Source organism: Hippocampus bargibanti, linkage group LG03 (genome assembly GCF_051943395.1).
Source record: "Hippocampus bargibanti isolate YZ-2025 linkage group LG03, ASM5194339v1, whole genome shotgun sequence".
Classification (NCBI taxonomy): domain Eukaryota; kingdom Metazoa; phylum Chordata; class Actinopteri; order Syngnathiformes; family Syngnathidae; genus Hippocampus; species Hippocampus bargibanti.
The window spans coordinates 27,042,628-27,058,395 of NC_142736.1; the positions used below are offsets into that span (position 1 = coordinate 27,042,628).

Below are 15,768 nucleotides of genomic sequence, written 5' to 3' on the forward strand. Positions count from 1 at the left end.
GTCACATAGCTTGCAACTGTTAAACGTAGGGAACGCTTATACGAAGGCACAGCGATTGCCTCACGAAGTCCTCAATGTGAGGAATTTACAGTCGAAGAGATGGATACAGCAATCATATTTGTTTTCGTGGTGGTTACCTTCCTGACGTTTCAGGTATGTGTGAGAGGGAAAATAACAAAAAGGCGGGGGCCGAATGGTTAAAATGACCACTTCTGGAAATAAGGTTGTCAAGTCAAAGTCGAGTTACACGCGAAACGTAACAAACGCAATAAACTGCCCCATATTATCATATTTATGTTCAGTATATACTATGTATCAATTAAAACGATGTTATATTGTCAAGCACGATAAGAAAGACTGCTGACAAGTTTTGGTTTGTCTTTACTTGACACCAATTGCGCGTGCGTGGATAATATGTGTTCTTTTTTTTAATGGTAAAATATAATTTGTGCTGAGACGTTATTTTTGGGTGGGATGACTGTCCGCTTACCCACGTAGACAATTGAACTTTAAACTGTTTCATGACTCGGTAACTGTTTCATGACTCGGTAGCAAACGGGTTTCTCAATGAACGGAACTGTAGTTCTGCATTCAATCGAAAGAAAGCAAGTGTGTCAAACCTAATTTCATCACGGTGTAGATAATAGTTATGGTTGCACAAAGGTCGTCACGCCATATATATATATCGCAAGGGTTGTAATTTTAAAAGCACATCCCAAATCACGGTTGACCTACATCAATCCCCAGACTTGCCCCAGAGAGCCTCACTGTGATTTGTTGGCGTCCTGAAGCTTTAAGGACAACCGACGGCACTTCTTTGTCATTTTAACTGACATCAGAAAGACGTTTTTGGATATTACAACAAGACCAACGATAAATATTTTATTATTAATTTATTAGTTTTTCTTGCCAAACATCATATTAATAAATCTAAATTTTGTGGGAGGAAACCCCTATTTGTAATATTACAAAATGAAATGAAAATATACCAGAAAACAATTCAACCATCTGCCGACCCAAATGCTATCAAAACACATGATTTGTTGATGAAATATGGCATAGGATGATGTGCTTGCCGAATTCATCTGGTGTCCCCCCCCCCCCCCCCTCTTTTTTGTCAATTTCACTATATTGTGCAGACTCAATGAAATGTTTAAAACCCCTGGCACCCCGCTCTCTCTCTCTTCTATTTTGTTCTTCTCTCTTTTTTCTTCTTGTATAATGATTATCTGTCAGGAACTCCTATTTCCTGTGCGATCAGGTACTGCCTCATACGCGATTATGTCACCTAATGTATGTTGCCAACTATTTGGAACATATCAAGTATGCAGAAAGATTTGCTGAGACACACCTCAGATGTACTTTTAGAAGCTCCACAAGCTATTCAAAACCAATGGTTTTGTCTACTTTTTTTGTGTTTTGTTTGCAGTGTTGTTTGTTTGTTTCTGTTGCTTTGTATGTTTGCATGCCATTTGAATTAATAAAAAAATAAAAATAAAAAAATAAAAAATCAGAAAGACGTTTGATAGCATCTAAAATACCAAAAACACACAGTATGATATTTTTAGTCAAACGCAAAACACCAATAAAAATGACTTAAAGTGTCCAAAATCTTCAAAAATTGAGCTGCAAATTGGGCATTTTCAGAAAGTCCCGCCCCCAGTTCGTGACGTCACGCCAAGACGTCTTTCATTGCTGGAGAATCCAAACAATGGCTTTAGATTCGGAGAATATGTTTGCTTGTTACACATCCAGTTATGAATATGATTCGAATAGTTCTGAAGAGGAAAGGATTGGATTGGATATGCCTTTATTAGTCTCACAGTGGAGAAATTTACATCTCACAGCAGCAAAGTGATGAAAGGAACGAAAGCAGAAAAACAAAATACATGAGCTGCTGGACAGGCAGCCACTCTCGCGGCGCCGTCTTGAAGTCCCTCCACCAAAGCGTCCCTCCACCAGTGGATCAGGGACATCATGGTGGAATGTGCACGTCAACTACAAGCTAAATGTTGAAAGCAAACACGCAGCTGTAGCATCCATTGACGAAAAGAGATTGTCTCACATCTCCTGTTCCACATAAGTCTGCTTCAATTCCAAGCCGCAACAGTTCCACAGAGCTCGCAGAGCTGTCCAACGATGGTAGTCAAATGGCTCCGACATTCCTCCCATTCAAAAACAGTACTGAATGAATGAAACTTTCGGGTGCAACACGGTTCTCAAACCAAACATGTACAGCAAAATACATTGACGTGATGGAAGGACGCTACAATGCGTCTTTTTTATGGTCAGGGGGTGGTCCCTTCATGATGTCACGTACGGACTCATTCCCAACTCAAAAACAAGACTTCCTGAATGTTCAGAGCGGGTCTTAAAACGTAAAATAAAGCTATGCGCGGTGGAATCTTATTAAAATACGCCCAGTAGAAGTCATTTGATGCTATTTCACAAATTATGGACGCAACTTGTCCGGAGACGTCGGTTGTCCTTTAATACTCTTGGTGTTTGCCATAATATTGTTTCACAGGGCCATAACAATGTCTAACATGTCGTCATTTATATGAAATGCAACTCATCAAGTATTTGGAATCGTGATTTTTTTGTGTGAAATGGATGTTCATTTTGAACCCTCATGCAGGTGCACTGCCAAGAGGCCATCCTGCACATTTCAAGCGGAAGCAGAGAACAAGAATTTTGCATCCTTTACAATCACTCATGGACACCCCTCGCGGAAAGCCTTGATGCTGCTGTAAGCACTTTTAAAAATGATCCTCACTCATATAATAATAAATAGGTTTTATTTGGACCACACCTCATATTTAATATTAATCTCGTTGATGATGAAGTTGTCATCTTTTTGTCTTGTGTCTTTCAGGTGGCATACCCACTAGTGAATTTGACATCCACCATGTTGTGTGATCCCTCCGGAGTCAGTCCTGATGCGGTGAAGGGTAAAGCCTTGGTGGTGATGAGAGGGGACTGTACTTTCAGCCAAAAGGCTCTGGTTGCTCAGTCCCTCGGTGCCACAACATTGCTCATTGCTTCCAACATAACCCTGGTAATTTCTAAACTTCTCTGAAGGTTTATACTCGTCTGTCATTCAATGCCATTAAAAAAAGTAGCCAAGTACACAATGAAATCTCATCAATCACTTCAACAGTGTTCCTTGGTACCATTATTCCACAAGAGGATGCCAAAAGCAATAACATGATAATCAAAATCGTCTTTATTGGCCAAGTATGTAGATCAGGGGTCTCAAACTCAATTTACCCGGGGACCGCTGGAGGCAGAGTCTGGGTGAGGCTGGGCCGCATCGGTTTTTCCACAAGAAAATCACTGATAAAACATTCCAATGTTCTCAAAATCTTTATTTTTAACACACAAACATGAATTAAACGAATAAATGGAAAAATTAATAAAAAATAAATGAACCAGCAATAAATAATTTAATGATGATAAGGCAGTTACAGATGACTGAAAAAAACACAGGAAAACCAATTATTTTAATAAAGTTTCAAATCTCTGTATTCACAGTTCTTTAACCTTTAACTTTCTTAACATAAAGAAAATATTGAACATTAACTGTCCTAAACATTGCTTATCTTGCCTACTTGTTCAGCTTCATTCATATCAATCATGCGGGCCGCACTAACATTAATCTTTCGTATCAAGGCCGGCCGCAAAATATTCTTTCGGGGCCGCATTTGGCCCACGGGCTGCGAGTTTGAGACCCATGATGTAGATAGAACACACAAGGAATTTGTCTCCGGTAGAACACCCTGCACCATTATAATCATAAAAAAAGACATGGCAAATAAGTATGGAGGACACTAATAAAGGCTAATCTAATCTAATTCCTTCATATAAGTGGTACCTCTCCGGAACAACCGTGAGACAATGTGCAAAGTAACGTAAACAGAGGTAGAATGAAATATCAGAATTAGAATCATATTTATTGTTTTCATTATTCAAGTGAGTACAGAGTACAATAATTATAAATCGGATGCTCCTCCACAGTGTTGTGCAAAATTGCAAAAAGGCTTAGATTTGGGTTACTGTTTAGAGAGTTAATGGCGACGGGGGAAGAAGCTATTTAAATGTCTGCTGGATTTGGTGCACATGGCTTAGTCGCGCCTGCCTGAGGGGAGTAGCTGGAAAAGATGGTGGGCAGGATGCCGAGGGTCCAACATGTTTAGGCAAGCACATGAAATGTTTTGAGCAGGCTTGTTTGTCTTTTGATCAATTTACTTTTTCAGATCACTCCATCGGCCAATGGCTCAGATTATTCAAAGGTTCAAATTCCTCTGGCCCTCATGAGGTACAGGGACTTGATAAAAGCACAACAGGTCAGTCCCCCCTTTTTTTCATTGAGCAGCAAAAGGGTTGAACGTTATGAAATGATGTCACGGTTCAATCAGGTTTTCGGTGATGGGATGCAGGCAAGGCTTTATGCACCGCCCACCTCTTTGGTCGACGCCAGCATTAGTGTCATGCTACTGATCTCCATCGCTACCGTTGCCTTAGGCGGATACTGGAACGGAGCCTGTGAGAGGTCAGAGTTAACTCTCCGTGAATCTGCAAATCAGTGGTTAGGGACCCCTGACTTAATGGGTAACCGACGTCACTTTTTTTGTTTTTTAACTGACATCAGAAAAACGTTTTATAGCATCTAAAATATCCAAAACACGCAGTATGATATTTTTATTGAAATGCAAAACACCAATAAAAACGACTTAGTGTCCAACATCTGCAAAAAATTGAGCTGCGAATTGGGCATTTTCAGAAAGTCCCGCCCCCAGTTCGTGACGTCACGCCAAGACGTCTTGCATTGCTGGAGAATCAAAACAATGGCTTCAGATTCGGAGAATATGCTTTCTTGTTACACAACCAGTTATGAATATGATTCAAATAGTTCTGTAGAGGAAAGCATACATGTTTGCAATCGATTAAAGAATTTATTCCGTGTCATTTTGAGGCAAACGGGTGGGGGGGGGAATGTCTCACCCAAAAAGAGGTAAGAAAATGGCCACCGAGCTGTGAGGAATGAATCAGCCCGTTTCCACAGGCTGATAAATTCCTTCCATGGAGCTTGGACTCCCTCTGCTGGCGACTTTTGGATGTAACACACGGTTTTCAAAAAAAAACAGTACAGCAAAATACATTGATGTGATGGAAAGACGCTACAATGTGTCTTTTTTCGGTCAGGAGGCGGTCCTTTTCTGACGTCACGTGAGGACTCTTCACCAACTCAAAAACAAGACTTCCTGAATGTTCAGCGCGAGTCTTAAAACGTAAAATATAGCTATATGCGGTGGAATCTTATTAAAATACGCCCAGTAGAAGTCATTTGAAGCCATTTTACAAATTATGGACACAACTTGTCCCGAGACGTCAGTTGTCCTTTAATGGGAATATTTTTTTTCCAATATATATTCAGGATTCTGTTGACATGACATGTTCATAATTTGTAACATGAATATCAGTTTACAATATATTGAAAATGTAGTTTAAGTCTATTATAAATATAATAATGTGTTTGTGACAGAGAGCGGTTGAATTTGAGCGGGGGAGAAGCAAACGGAGACAACAAAGCAGAGAGCGTAGACCTTGCCCTGTACTCTCCTTGCAAAGTGCTCATCTTTGTCGGCCTCATGTTTGGCATGCTCCTCCTCATGTATTACTTCTACAATATTCTAAGTAGGTGGGATAGGAAAGGAATCATTTTCAACCTAAATATTGCAATGATTTTGACACACTTCTGCTCTGTCTCAGTTTATGTCATGATCGGCATATTTTGCATCGCCTCTGCCACCGCACTGTTCAGTTGCATCGATGCGATGTTGGAGAAATTGGGCTGCCCCAACGGAAGGTATTTGCATTCTTATAATCTTACATTTGTAACCATGAGTGGTACAAGTGAAATGGCCATGGAACGGCTTCCTTTGTTTAATCCGTCTTTCTCTTTTCAGCTTCACCATTTTAAACAGGAACTTTTCATTGAGATGTCTCATTGTGGCCTCTGTGTGCATAAGCATCTGTGTGGTCTGGGGTGTCTACAGAAATGAAGACAGGTACTTAGTATGCAAATGAGTGAACGGGTAGTTAGAGTTGCTAATTTGATTATTTGGTTAGTCACAAATTAATGTTTTTTTTAGGGGGCTGGCGTGACTTGCAACAAGTGACTTGATGTTGTTTGAGATTTATTTGGACTCTTCGAGACTCTTAATTGCATCGTAAATTGAAACTCGGATTTACTTCAGTCTTACTGGAGCTGTGTACACTGTACAATATTAATTAAAGGGCCCGATTAATTAATTTAAAAATGTATTTGTGAATTGAAAAGCATGACGTTTTTCATGCTTGGGTGTTGATAAAGCGCTGGCCATGGCCTCTGGCACTTTTTTTTTTTTTCACAAGAAGGCAGCATTTTCCTTTTTTCCATGTTAACGCTTTCTTGCAGCTTCAGATGTTGTTAAAGCACTGTATAAGTCAAGATGTATATATTGCATTGTATTTTTTGGACAGCCGCCCCATATAATTTAGAAATTAACTCTTTTTTTTCTGGTGAAAGAAGAGAGTAAGGTTTCTAACTCTGTTTTGGATGTTTATGTAGTCCTAAAACTTAATATTCTGTGGGTCCTGGAATGAAAATGACAAAAACCCTGGCACTGGAGTGGACATGTTTTTTACGTCTGGCAGTAAATGAGTTAAACTCATTCACTTTCATTCACGTATTTATTTGGGAATTGAAAAGCATGACGTGGAGAGCCATTCCCAAATTTGTTCAGGTTTTGTTTTTTCTTGCGTTTAACGCTTCGGTCAGACCTCTGGCAATGTTTTTTCCTCCCACGAGGGGGCAGCTTTTACCTTTTGTACATCCACACCCACTTTCAATGCAGATAACTCTACAACCAAGTCAGCTCGAAATAAACTTTTTTTTTTGATGAAAGATGATAGTCTAAGGTTTCTTACGCTTCATTGAATGTTTATGTAGTCCTAAAACTCAATATTCTGTGGGTCCTGCAATTGGAGTGAAAATGACAAAAACCCTGGACACATTTTTGCACATCGTCTGGCAGTGAATGAGTTAAGAAATACTCCTAACAATGTGTGTTAAAAGTGTGTGTGTTTTTTTGAAGGTGGATATGGATCTTGCAGGATCTCCTGGGAGTTGTTTTCTGCCTCAACTTCATAAGGACCATCTCGCTGTCCAGTTTCAAGGTTGAATGCTCCCTTGCTGTTTTTGGCACGCAAATTGAGTTTTCACATTAGAAAGAGCTTTTATCTGAGCATAAGAAAAACGAAAGATGGAAATGTTTCAATCCGTGAATCCATGGGGGAACACTGTAAATCAGAGCCACAATATTATCATTCCTGTTATTGTCTGCCAAGGATGTTGTTTTCATCACCTTTGACCCTTTGTTAATCTTGAGCAGGACTAAACAAACCAGGATTTCATGAGTGTATTTCTTTAAATATTTTTCTTTGCTTGCATTGACAGATCTGCGTGATTCTCCTGACCCTTCTGCTTGTTTATGATGTCTTCTTTGTTTTCATCACACCTTTCTTCACCAAGGTATCACATGTCCATGTACGTTAGGCAAATTTCGGACGGAAATGTGATCATAAGATGTCTGCTTGGCAATCTTTTCGCAGGATGGTGTGAGCATCATGGTGCAGGTTGCTTTGGGCCCGGGCGCATCAGAGAAGGTAAAGCCTCCGTGTAATTTCTTATGTTTTTTGGGCCTAAATATATCTGAGCGCCTTTTCCTCATTTTTTTTTCTTTTACCTCATTAATTCTTCTTAATTCTTCTTCTTAATTCTTATTGAGTATGGTGTAACATTTATTGTTGAATGTTCTAGGCCACTGCTACACCTCCATTTTGAAAACCTGCTTACCCATAGAAAATACAGTGATACCGCAGCTTAAGAACTTCATTGATTCCCAGAAAGTGTCAGGCGAAAAGTTCGTCTTCCAAACATTTATTTCCCATAAGAAACCATTATAAATGAGAATAATCCGTTCCCAGGTCCCCGTAAAACACAGGTGTCAAAGTCAAGGCCAGCGGGCCAAATCTGGCCCGCCACATCATTTTTTTCGGCCCGTGAAAGCAAATCAAACTTGTAAAATTCCATGATGCTTGCTAAAATCCGAACCAAAATTTCATATTTTTGGATGTAAACCACAATAACAGTCATTCTTCTTGACTTCAGATTTGAAAACTAGTTATTCATTAATTTGTTGTGCGCTCTATATGTAATATGTGGAGGGGATTCAACATTCTAATGGCTTCCCCAAATTCATAACGACCCTCGAGAGGAAAACGTAACTACAATGTGGCCCGTGGCAAACAATTACTTTGACCACCCTGCCGTAAAACATAATTTTCTATGAAATACGCATTTAAACTACACACAATATACCTTATTTTATGTACAATAAATGTGCTATTGGATTGTAATGAAAGAAATCAACTGTACTATATAATAAAGTCATTTTATTTCCCTTTGTGATGGTCATTGATGTAGTTGCCTCTTGACGATATTCGAGTGAAGTTGCCGTGCTTTCTCGATGATAATACCCTCACCACTGTCCCCTACTAGCTGCTTTTCGTTGATCCAAATCAACAGAAGTTTTTCAACCTCTTCTGTTGCCTAAGACCGTTGCTTAGACAACACAGAAACACCCTGAGTCACACGTAGCAATGGTCGACTTAGCATACTGGGACGCAAAGCCACACAAACGCACACCTCGTTCGTGTTTTTCGATGATCTCCTTCTACCGTCATTTTCTTTTGTGTCCTCTACGGCTTAACACTAGCATGTGGTGGGGTCTTTTTCAGTCCCATAATAGCAAAAGTACTCCACTCAATAACAAGCCGCATCTGCACTCAAAGGAAGTGGGTGTGGAAACTAGTCTGCCAGCCACCGTGGCGCTGTGTGATTTGGTTCGTCCACCGAAAACTAGTTTGTATGCCAATATTATATTCTCGCGAATGTAATGTTTGTAAGGCGAAAGGTTCGTGAGCTAAAGCGTTCGTAAGCCGAGGTATCACTGTAGTTTGACTGGATAATAATGGTAAATGGGAGGGCTTCAACCTAATCTCTGTGTCAATGTGTGACTTGATTAACATCTGCGCTGCCTGCTGTTGACTTAACTGTGCACTGGGGTTTGGCGGGGCTCTGTCACAGAGACAAAGTAACGTTGTGGAGGTGCCGGCTGAACCCGAGCCTCCAACTGAAACAGTAAGACTGATTTTTTGAATCTCGACACGAAACATGTCTGCCATGTAACATTCAGTTGAGTGTTTATTTTTTTCCTTTTCCCACCAATCCCATGCCTCAATTAAAGTCCCAAAACACCCCGCCCCTCTAAATAAGACAAATAGTGGTCCTATATTTCAAACACTATTCATAACTCAATTTCACAATGATAGTAAGTTATCTCAATATATTGTGACAAAAATTCTGTTGAATTTAGAGTAATTTGATTTTATAGAATGTGACAATTTTTATAGGGAGTGTGAGATTGCCTACTGATTTGATTATTATCAGTTTGATGCAGATCACATGAATGAGTGGCGCTCATTCACAGACACACTTTCTACTGTTTAATTTCACACTTAATGGGTCGGCTCCTCTTTCATCTAGAACTGCTTCATGTAACAAAGAGGGTACAGAAAGTGCTTAAGAATGAATGACTCTCCGTGTCTTTGTGTTGTCATATTATTTATTAGTTTTTTTGTTCTTTTGAGAGTGACTGCCTTTCCAGCAGCTCATGTATTTTGTTTTTCTACTTTCATTCCTTTCATCGCTTTGCTGCTGTGAAATGTAAATTTCTTCACTGCGAGACTAATAAAGGCAAATCCAATCCAAACCAACTACTCATGAACACTCACCAAGACTCAAAGAAAAGCAATGTAATTGGCACCCATATTGTCATTGGTAGCCATGACAACAAAAATAGAATATATTCGGACTTGTTGTTTTGTAAAGTTGTTAAATGTTTCTATGTGAATCTTCGGATTTATGTTTTTGTTGTCATGGCAACCAGTGACAATATTGGCGCCGGTTATAAGCAGTTTTGCATCAGTTTGTCAGTTAAAATAAGCATTTCTTCATTTCTTCCCTCATATATGAATAGTAATACGACTAACAGCCATATATGTGGCAAGCTCCATGATGTGTTATCATTGTAACACGGACCTTTCCCTCCGGCAACGCCCATCATGTTCATTTTACCTATGTCCCGCATGGCTTAGTTACAGTGGAATTAATGTTATCTTACTAACATTATTACTAATATGGCTGTTGAATTTGTGGTTTATAACCACGATGACAAGTATGTTACATCTGTGTTTTTTTTCAAATATTTAAAAAACAAAGAGCTAGATTGCTCAAGCAGTTTAAAAATAGCACAGGTCATTTTTTTAAGACTTTCTTGTAAACCTTTTTAGACTTTTTTTTTCCACTGGTTCCAAATCTGCCTTTTTTGCTCTCGTACATCAGGTTCTCATAATATAATATGTCATAAAATAATTAATATTATGGGTTATAGGTTCCATTCTGAAATGTGTGTATTTTTTTCTGAGCCTATTTATAACTTACAACATGGCAAAAAATGTGATGCACAAATTAAAGTTCAATCTTGAAACAAGATAATACATTTAATTTCCAAGCGCCTTTCAAAACACCCAATGATACTTTACAATTAAAAGAACAATATACAGAAAATAAAACCATAAATAAATGATAAATAATAAAACAGCTGATTTAAACTAAACCATGAATGCAATTTTAAACAGATGGATTTTGAGGTAGGATTTGAAAGTGGGAAGGGAGTCAATATTACGTATGTTGGGTGGAAATGAGTTCCAGAGTTTGGGAGCAGAGTGGCTGAAAGCTCTTCACCCCATTTTGTTCTGTTTTTCTTTTCAATCTTTCACAATGATAACGAAATCATTCATAAGCAAAACTTCATCCACCTTTCAGCTTCCCGTCGTGTTGCGTGTCCCGCAATTCTCAGCCTGGGCTCAGAACTTGTGTGGGATGCAGTTTTCCATTCTGGGTTATGGAGATATCATCGTGCCAGGTGAGTCTGCCCACTTCCATCTCTACTCATAAATAAGACGCGCATGCTGATATTTCACCATGTCTTTTGATTCATCAGGTCTTTTGGTGGCTTATTGCAGCCGGTTTGATGTTTGGATCAACAGCCCCACAAAGATCTACTTCTCCACCTGCTGTACAGGTACTGTACCTCCAAAAAGACCTGCCTTCATTACATTCACCCTCTCTACACTGTTATGTAACACCATTGAGTATCTCAACTCACTGAAAGGTGTCACCCTAATTTTTGTCTTGGTTTTTTATCTTGCTGTCCCATTTTATGCGTAGCCTATCTGCTGGGAATGATAACAACGTTTGCCGTGATGTTGCTGTCGAAGATGGGCCAGCCGGCTTTGCTCTACCTGGTGCCCTTCACCCTGATAACCTCTGCGGCAGTGGCGGCCTATAGGGGAGAAATGAGGCAGTTCTGGAACGGGACCTCCTATGAGGTGAGCAGAGTGATGGTGAACATATCTCCATGATTTAATTTTTATCATGATGTGAGTTTATTCACTCGGTAGTCACGGTTTGTTGCGAGCAGTTGATTCTGTGTGCGCGTTAAAAAAAACATGGTTTATTTAGCTGTGTGTGGTTGTCGCTGACACGATGCCGCCGCTTGAGCAATGTGTGTCCTGACTGACTGACCGTGAATCCCTCTCAGTGGAAAAAAAACATACAAAACCACAAAACTGGCAGGAAATGGTTTCTTTGAGGATGACTGCGATAATGTGGGCATGAGAAATTGCCTGTGTAACATACGTGTGGGAAAGCAAGAGCGTGTCAAGTTGTAGGTTTGTGTTTTTTTTATGGTAAGAGATCGATCACATTGTGACCTGGCTCTTTTGTCTTCATCAGGTGTTGGATTCCTCACAAGAACCTTTGTTGCCAGGTGTGCTCCTCTTTATCCCTCCCAACAGCTCTTCTCTTGTGTCATGCCTGATTATTTTAACCTCTTTTAACTCATTTTTCCCCATTTTAGTGATCATGAAAATGTTAACTATGGACGCTTCTGTCGTGAATTCACCACTAGGTGTCCCTATGCATCCATCTGATTTCTATCGCGCTTTTCTTCAAAAGGGCCAGGGATCAGCTAGAGCAGGGGTGCTCACACTTTTTCAACACGGGAGCTTCTTTTGAAATGACCAAGTCAAAGTGATCTACCCGTTATATTTATGAAGAAATATATTGACGATTCTTGCAACTTATGTTGATGTATAACCGCATATGTAGCACAACATAATTTTTTTGCCATGACCTGAGTTCACGCCGATAACTGGCAGACGAGACAAACGCACTTGGAAAATGTCATCGTGGAAAAAAAAGTCCCACTCCCATTCCATATGAAAGTGATACTTTTTTTTCCCTTCTGACTTGGTACAGCTCCCACACTCGTTTTTATACCCTATCTTACGTTTAAGAGGATAAAACCGAACGAAAATTAGGATGTAACTAACGACTAGCTTGTTAACTTTGCGTTGTTTCAGCACGCACAGTGTACCTAATAATGAGATGTCATATGATTGGTTGTCCGGTGTGCCAATCAAGCAAAGGGATGGCTGATTGGCTAACGTCGAGGTTTTTTTCGCCCAAAACAACTCAACTTTATTGTATAGCGTCAGTTCATGACAAATGTCACGCGATCTATAGTACCTTGGAGATCGATAGGTCGATCGCGATCGACGCATTGAGCACCACTGAGCTAGAGCCTGTCTCTGTAAATTTGGGGTACACCTTTGACGATTTGCTTGCTAATTGCACGGCAAATACAGACAAACAAACATTCACACTTGTATTCAAACATTTAATTGGCGTGGGAGAAAGCCCATACACAAATGGGGTTTTGCATGGTAACTCACCATAGACTTAACTGTTTTGGTTTCTTTTTTCTTTAATTCTCCGACAAGCAAATAAAATTTCTGAAACAATGAGATAAGCTAATTATAGAAAAACGCATATAATATTGCATGTTTTTTTTTTTTTGCTCACAGGCTTTTGTTCCTCACCCATTCACTCTCTATTGCTGTTTAGCATTCATATCGTCATCCGTATCCTGCTATGGTGGTATTGTTGTGGCATGGAGTTTGATAGATTGATGTCTGCGTTGTCCGTCACACTCACTCTCGTCGTTTCATGGAAACAACAACATAGATTTGAATCTTTCCATTCTCTTTACAGAGGCAAGAAGTGACCACCACCCAATAGAAGCAGAACCATGCTGACCTCCAAGTCAACTATTGGCATTTCTTATTTGTCCATTTTACTCTGAAATTCTTCTTCGATCAATCCGGATTAATTTTGACTGCTTTGCAGACCACACAATGTGTGGGTGTTCTTTTTTTTTTTTTTTTTTTTTGTAGCATTGGAAATGTTTTTTTTTTCAGCGCCTCTCTTACAATTTCAGAACAAAAAACTGTCACATCTTTGCCTACACACTCTGCCTTGGAAACGATTTAAAACATAATAATAGAAAGCACTTTACTCTAATTATGAGTGTAGGCACTTTTTGATAACTTTGGATTTCTATGTTCGGCCTGGTTCACGACAGGATAATTAGCCCAGTTTTAACCTCGATTCTCCACTCCTAACAATTGTGAGGGCACTCCTATTATCATAATGACTTCAGAAATCATCTCATTAGATATTCCTGCCATGTGTAGTGTATTCAAACTGATCTCGATTGCTCGGAAAGATGTTTGATTTGCTCTGCTTTCAAATACGGATTATTCAACATGTGAGATTGTTTTGGCCCAACCTCTCACCGTTTGTGGGATACCTTGAGGACAAACGAGCATGCACTATGTTGATAGTGACATGCAGCCAATCAGAAAGTGTGGTGAGGAATCCAAAATCAAAACAGTCATGGCCCATACAGAATGTCCATCCCCATCCTGTCTCCAAACCTTTTGTTTTTACTGTTTTTCTGCAAGTAACAGAAGTCTGACAACAACTTTAAACTTCTGAAGTGCGAACCAGGCTGTAGTTGTTTTTATGATGTGGTTTGTTGCCTTGTATTAAATTGACAATTATGTTGTAATGTGTTTTTCTGTGAATAGGTTTCACACACCTAAAACAACACCCCTTTGTGTGTGTATTTGGGAAACATTTGTCCCACCCCATAAGAAGTCATGCAAATTGATGCGGCCAAGAAACCTGAATTAACTGTACAAACAGCTTTTTAATAATAATACATTTCATTTTAAGTGCCTTACAAAGCTCTCAATGACACTTTACAGTCACATACAAGCATAGGTACTATAATAAATAAAATACAATCACAAATAGAATACAATAAATAAAATACAATTACTATGAATAGAAACAAGAGAAAGAGCTACACAGAAAATGCGATTCTAGATAGGTGGGTTTTGAGATGGGATTTGAAGGTGGGAAGAGAATCGATGTTACGAATGTTGGCAGGAAGTGAGTTCCAGAGTTTGAGGGCAGAGCAGCTGAAAGCCCTGACCCCCATCGAGCTGAGACGGGCGGGGGCACACAGGTGGAGGGAGGAAGAGGATCTTAAGGAACGAGAGGGAATAGAAATTTGAAGGTCAGATAGGTATGGGGGGCAAGGTTAAGGATAACTACATGTATAAAGAATTTTAAAGTTGATTCTATATTTAAAGTTGCATTAACTTTCTTACAAGTATAAAAATAAGTCACTATGAAAACACTTAAAAGAAAGTGACCAACAGAGGAGTGCAACAATTACCCAACTACTAATAAATTATCAAATTGATCACTTATTTTGGATAATCAGACATAGTTTAATTTAAAATCTTGCACATTGGAATATCAATCTCTCAACAGCAATGCTTCTCAGATGTCAATCCCCCTTCATGAAAGCGCAGTTAAATGACTTATGCAAAATATTGACTCAAAATAAACATTTCAATAAAATTTTACCTGGGTAAACTGGTCATCATTTTTCCTCCATGTTCTGATCCGTTACAGATCAAACAAGCAAAACAATTACCATTTTCTGTGCTGTCAATTTAAAACTCCTGCTTTCTAATACGATGATGGGAATTAAAAGTTGTTTATTGTTCATCAGTCCATCGAGAGAGAAAAAATGACAAATTAATCTGTTAAAACAAATTTGCCGTCCAATACAAGTAAAATAAAACGAATTAAAAAGACAAGGAAAAAGTTGATTGTCAAGATTAGCCCAGATCTTCATGAAAAATAACAACAGATACTCAAGAATATTTTATATGCGATCCCATGAGTCTTGCAATGTCATTTGGATTAATAAAAGGTGGTGTATGAATTGAGCAGCAAAATCTACTGTGTTATACCCCTTCAAAGGGGCGGCCATTTTGACACTTTTTATCAACCGAAATGACTTCGCGGTTGCTCAAGTGACGACCAATCACAACTCGCCTGTTTTCTAAATTTGGTCTGATGACGTCGGCAAACAGACACAAACACTATGATGTCATTTTCATTGGACAATAAGAGACAAAATGGCCGCATGAGATGATAAAAAAATTGTAGATTTTACTGCTCAATTCACTGGCCTCAAACACAACATTAATCGCAATACAGTGTTTAATCGAGTGTAGGTGCGTAGAATACATTGCGAAGAGCATTTTTGATTTGACTTAATCTATATTTTATTGTAAAAGAGAGATTCGTGTCTTTATTCATGTAAGCCTACC

General features: G+C 39.1%; 1 protein-coding gene across 2 annotated transcripts; it reads left to right on the plus strand.

Annotated features, from left to right (window-relative positions):
• On the plus strand, positions 1 to 14,844 carry sppl2a (signal peptide peptidase like 2A). Of its 2 annotated transcripts, XM_088992889.1 has the most exons (17): positions 1 to 153; positions 2,639 to 2,749; positions 2,876 to 3,058; positions 4,257 to 4,346; positions 4,419 to 4,552; positions 5,546 to 5,697; positions 5,773 to 5,869; positions 5,970 to 6,071; positions 7,140 to 7,221; positions 7,502 to 7,576; positions 7,657 to 7,710; positions 9,194 to 9,247; positions 10,994 to 11,093; positions 11,172 to 11,252; positions 11,399 to 11,559; positions 11,966 to 11,999; positions 13,286 to 14,844. In XM_088992889.1, the coding sequence occupies exons 1-17, from the start codon at positions 100 to 102 to the stop codon at positions 13,327 to 13,329; spliced, it is 1,608 nt and encodes a 535-aa protein (XP_088849015.1). In that variant the 5' UTR covers positions 1 to 99; the 3' UTR covers positions 13,330 to 14,844. The 2 variants fall into 2 exon arrangements, with proteins under 2 accessions (XP_088849015.1, XP_088849016.1); XM_088992890.1 differs by lacking the exon at positions 9,194 to 9,247.
• Positions 14,845 to 15,768: the final 924 nt, after the last annotated feature.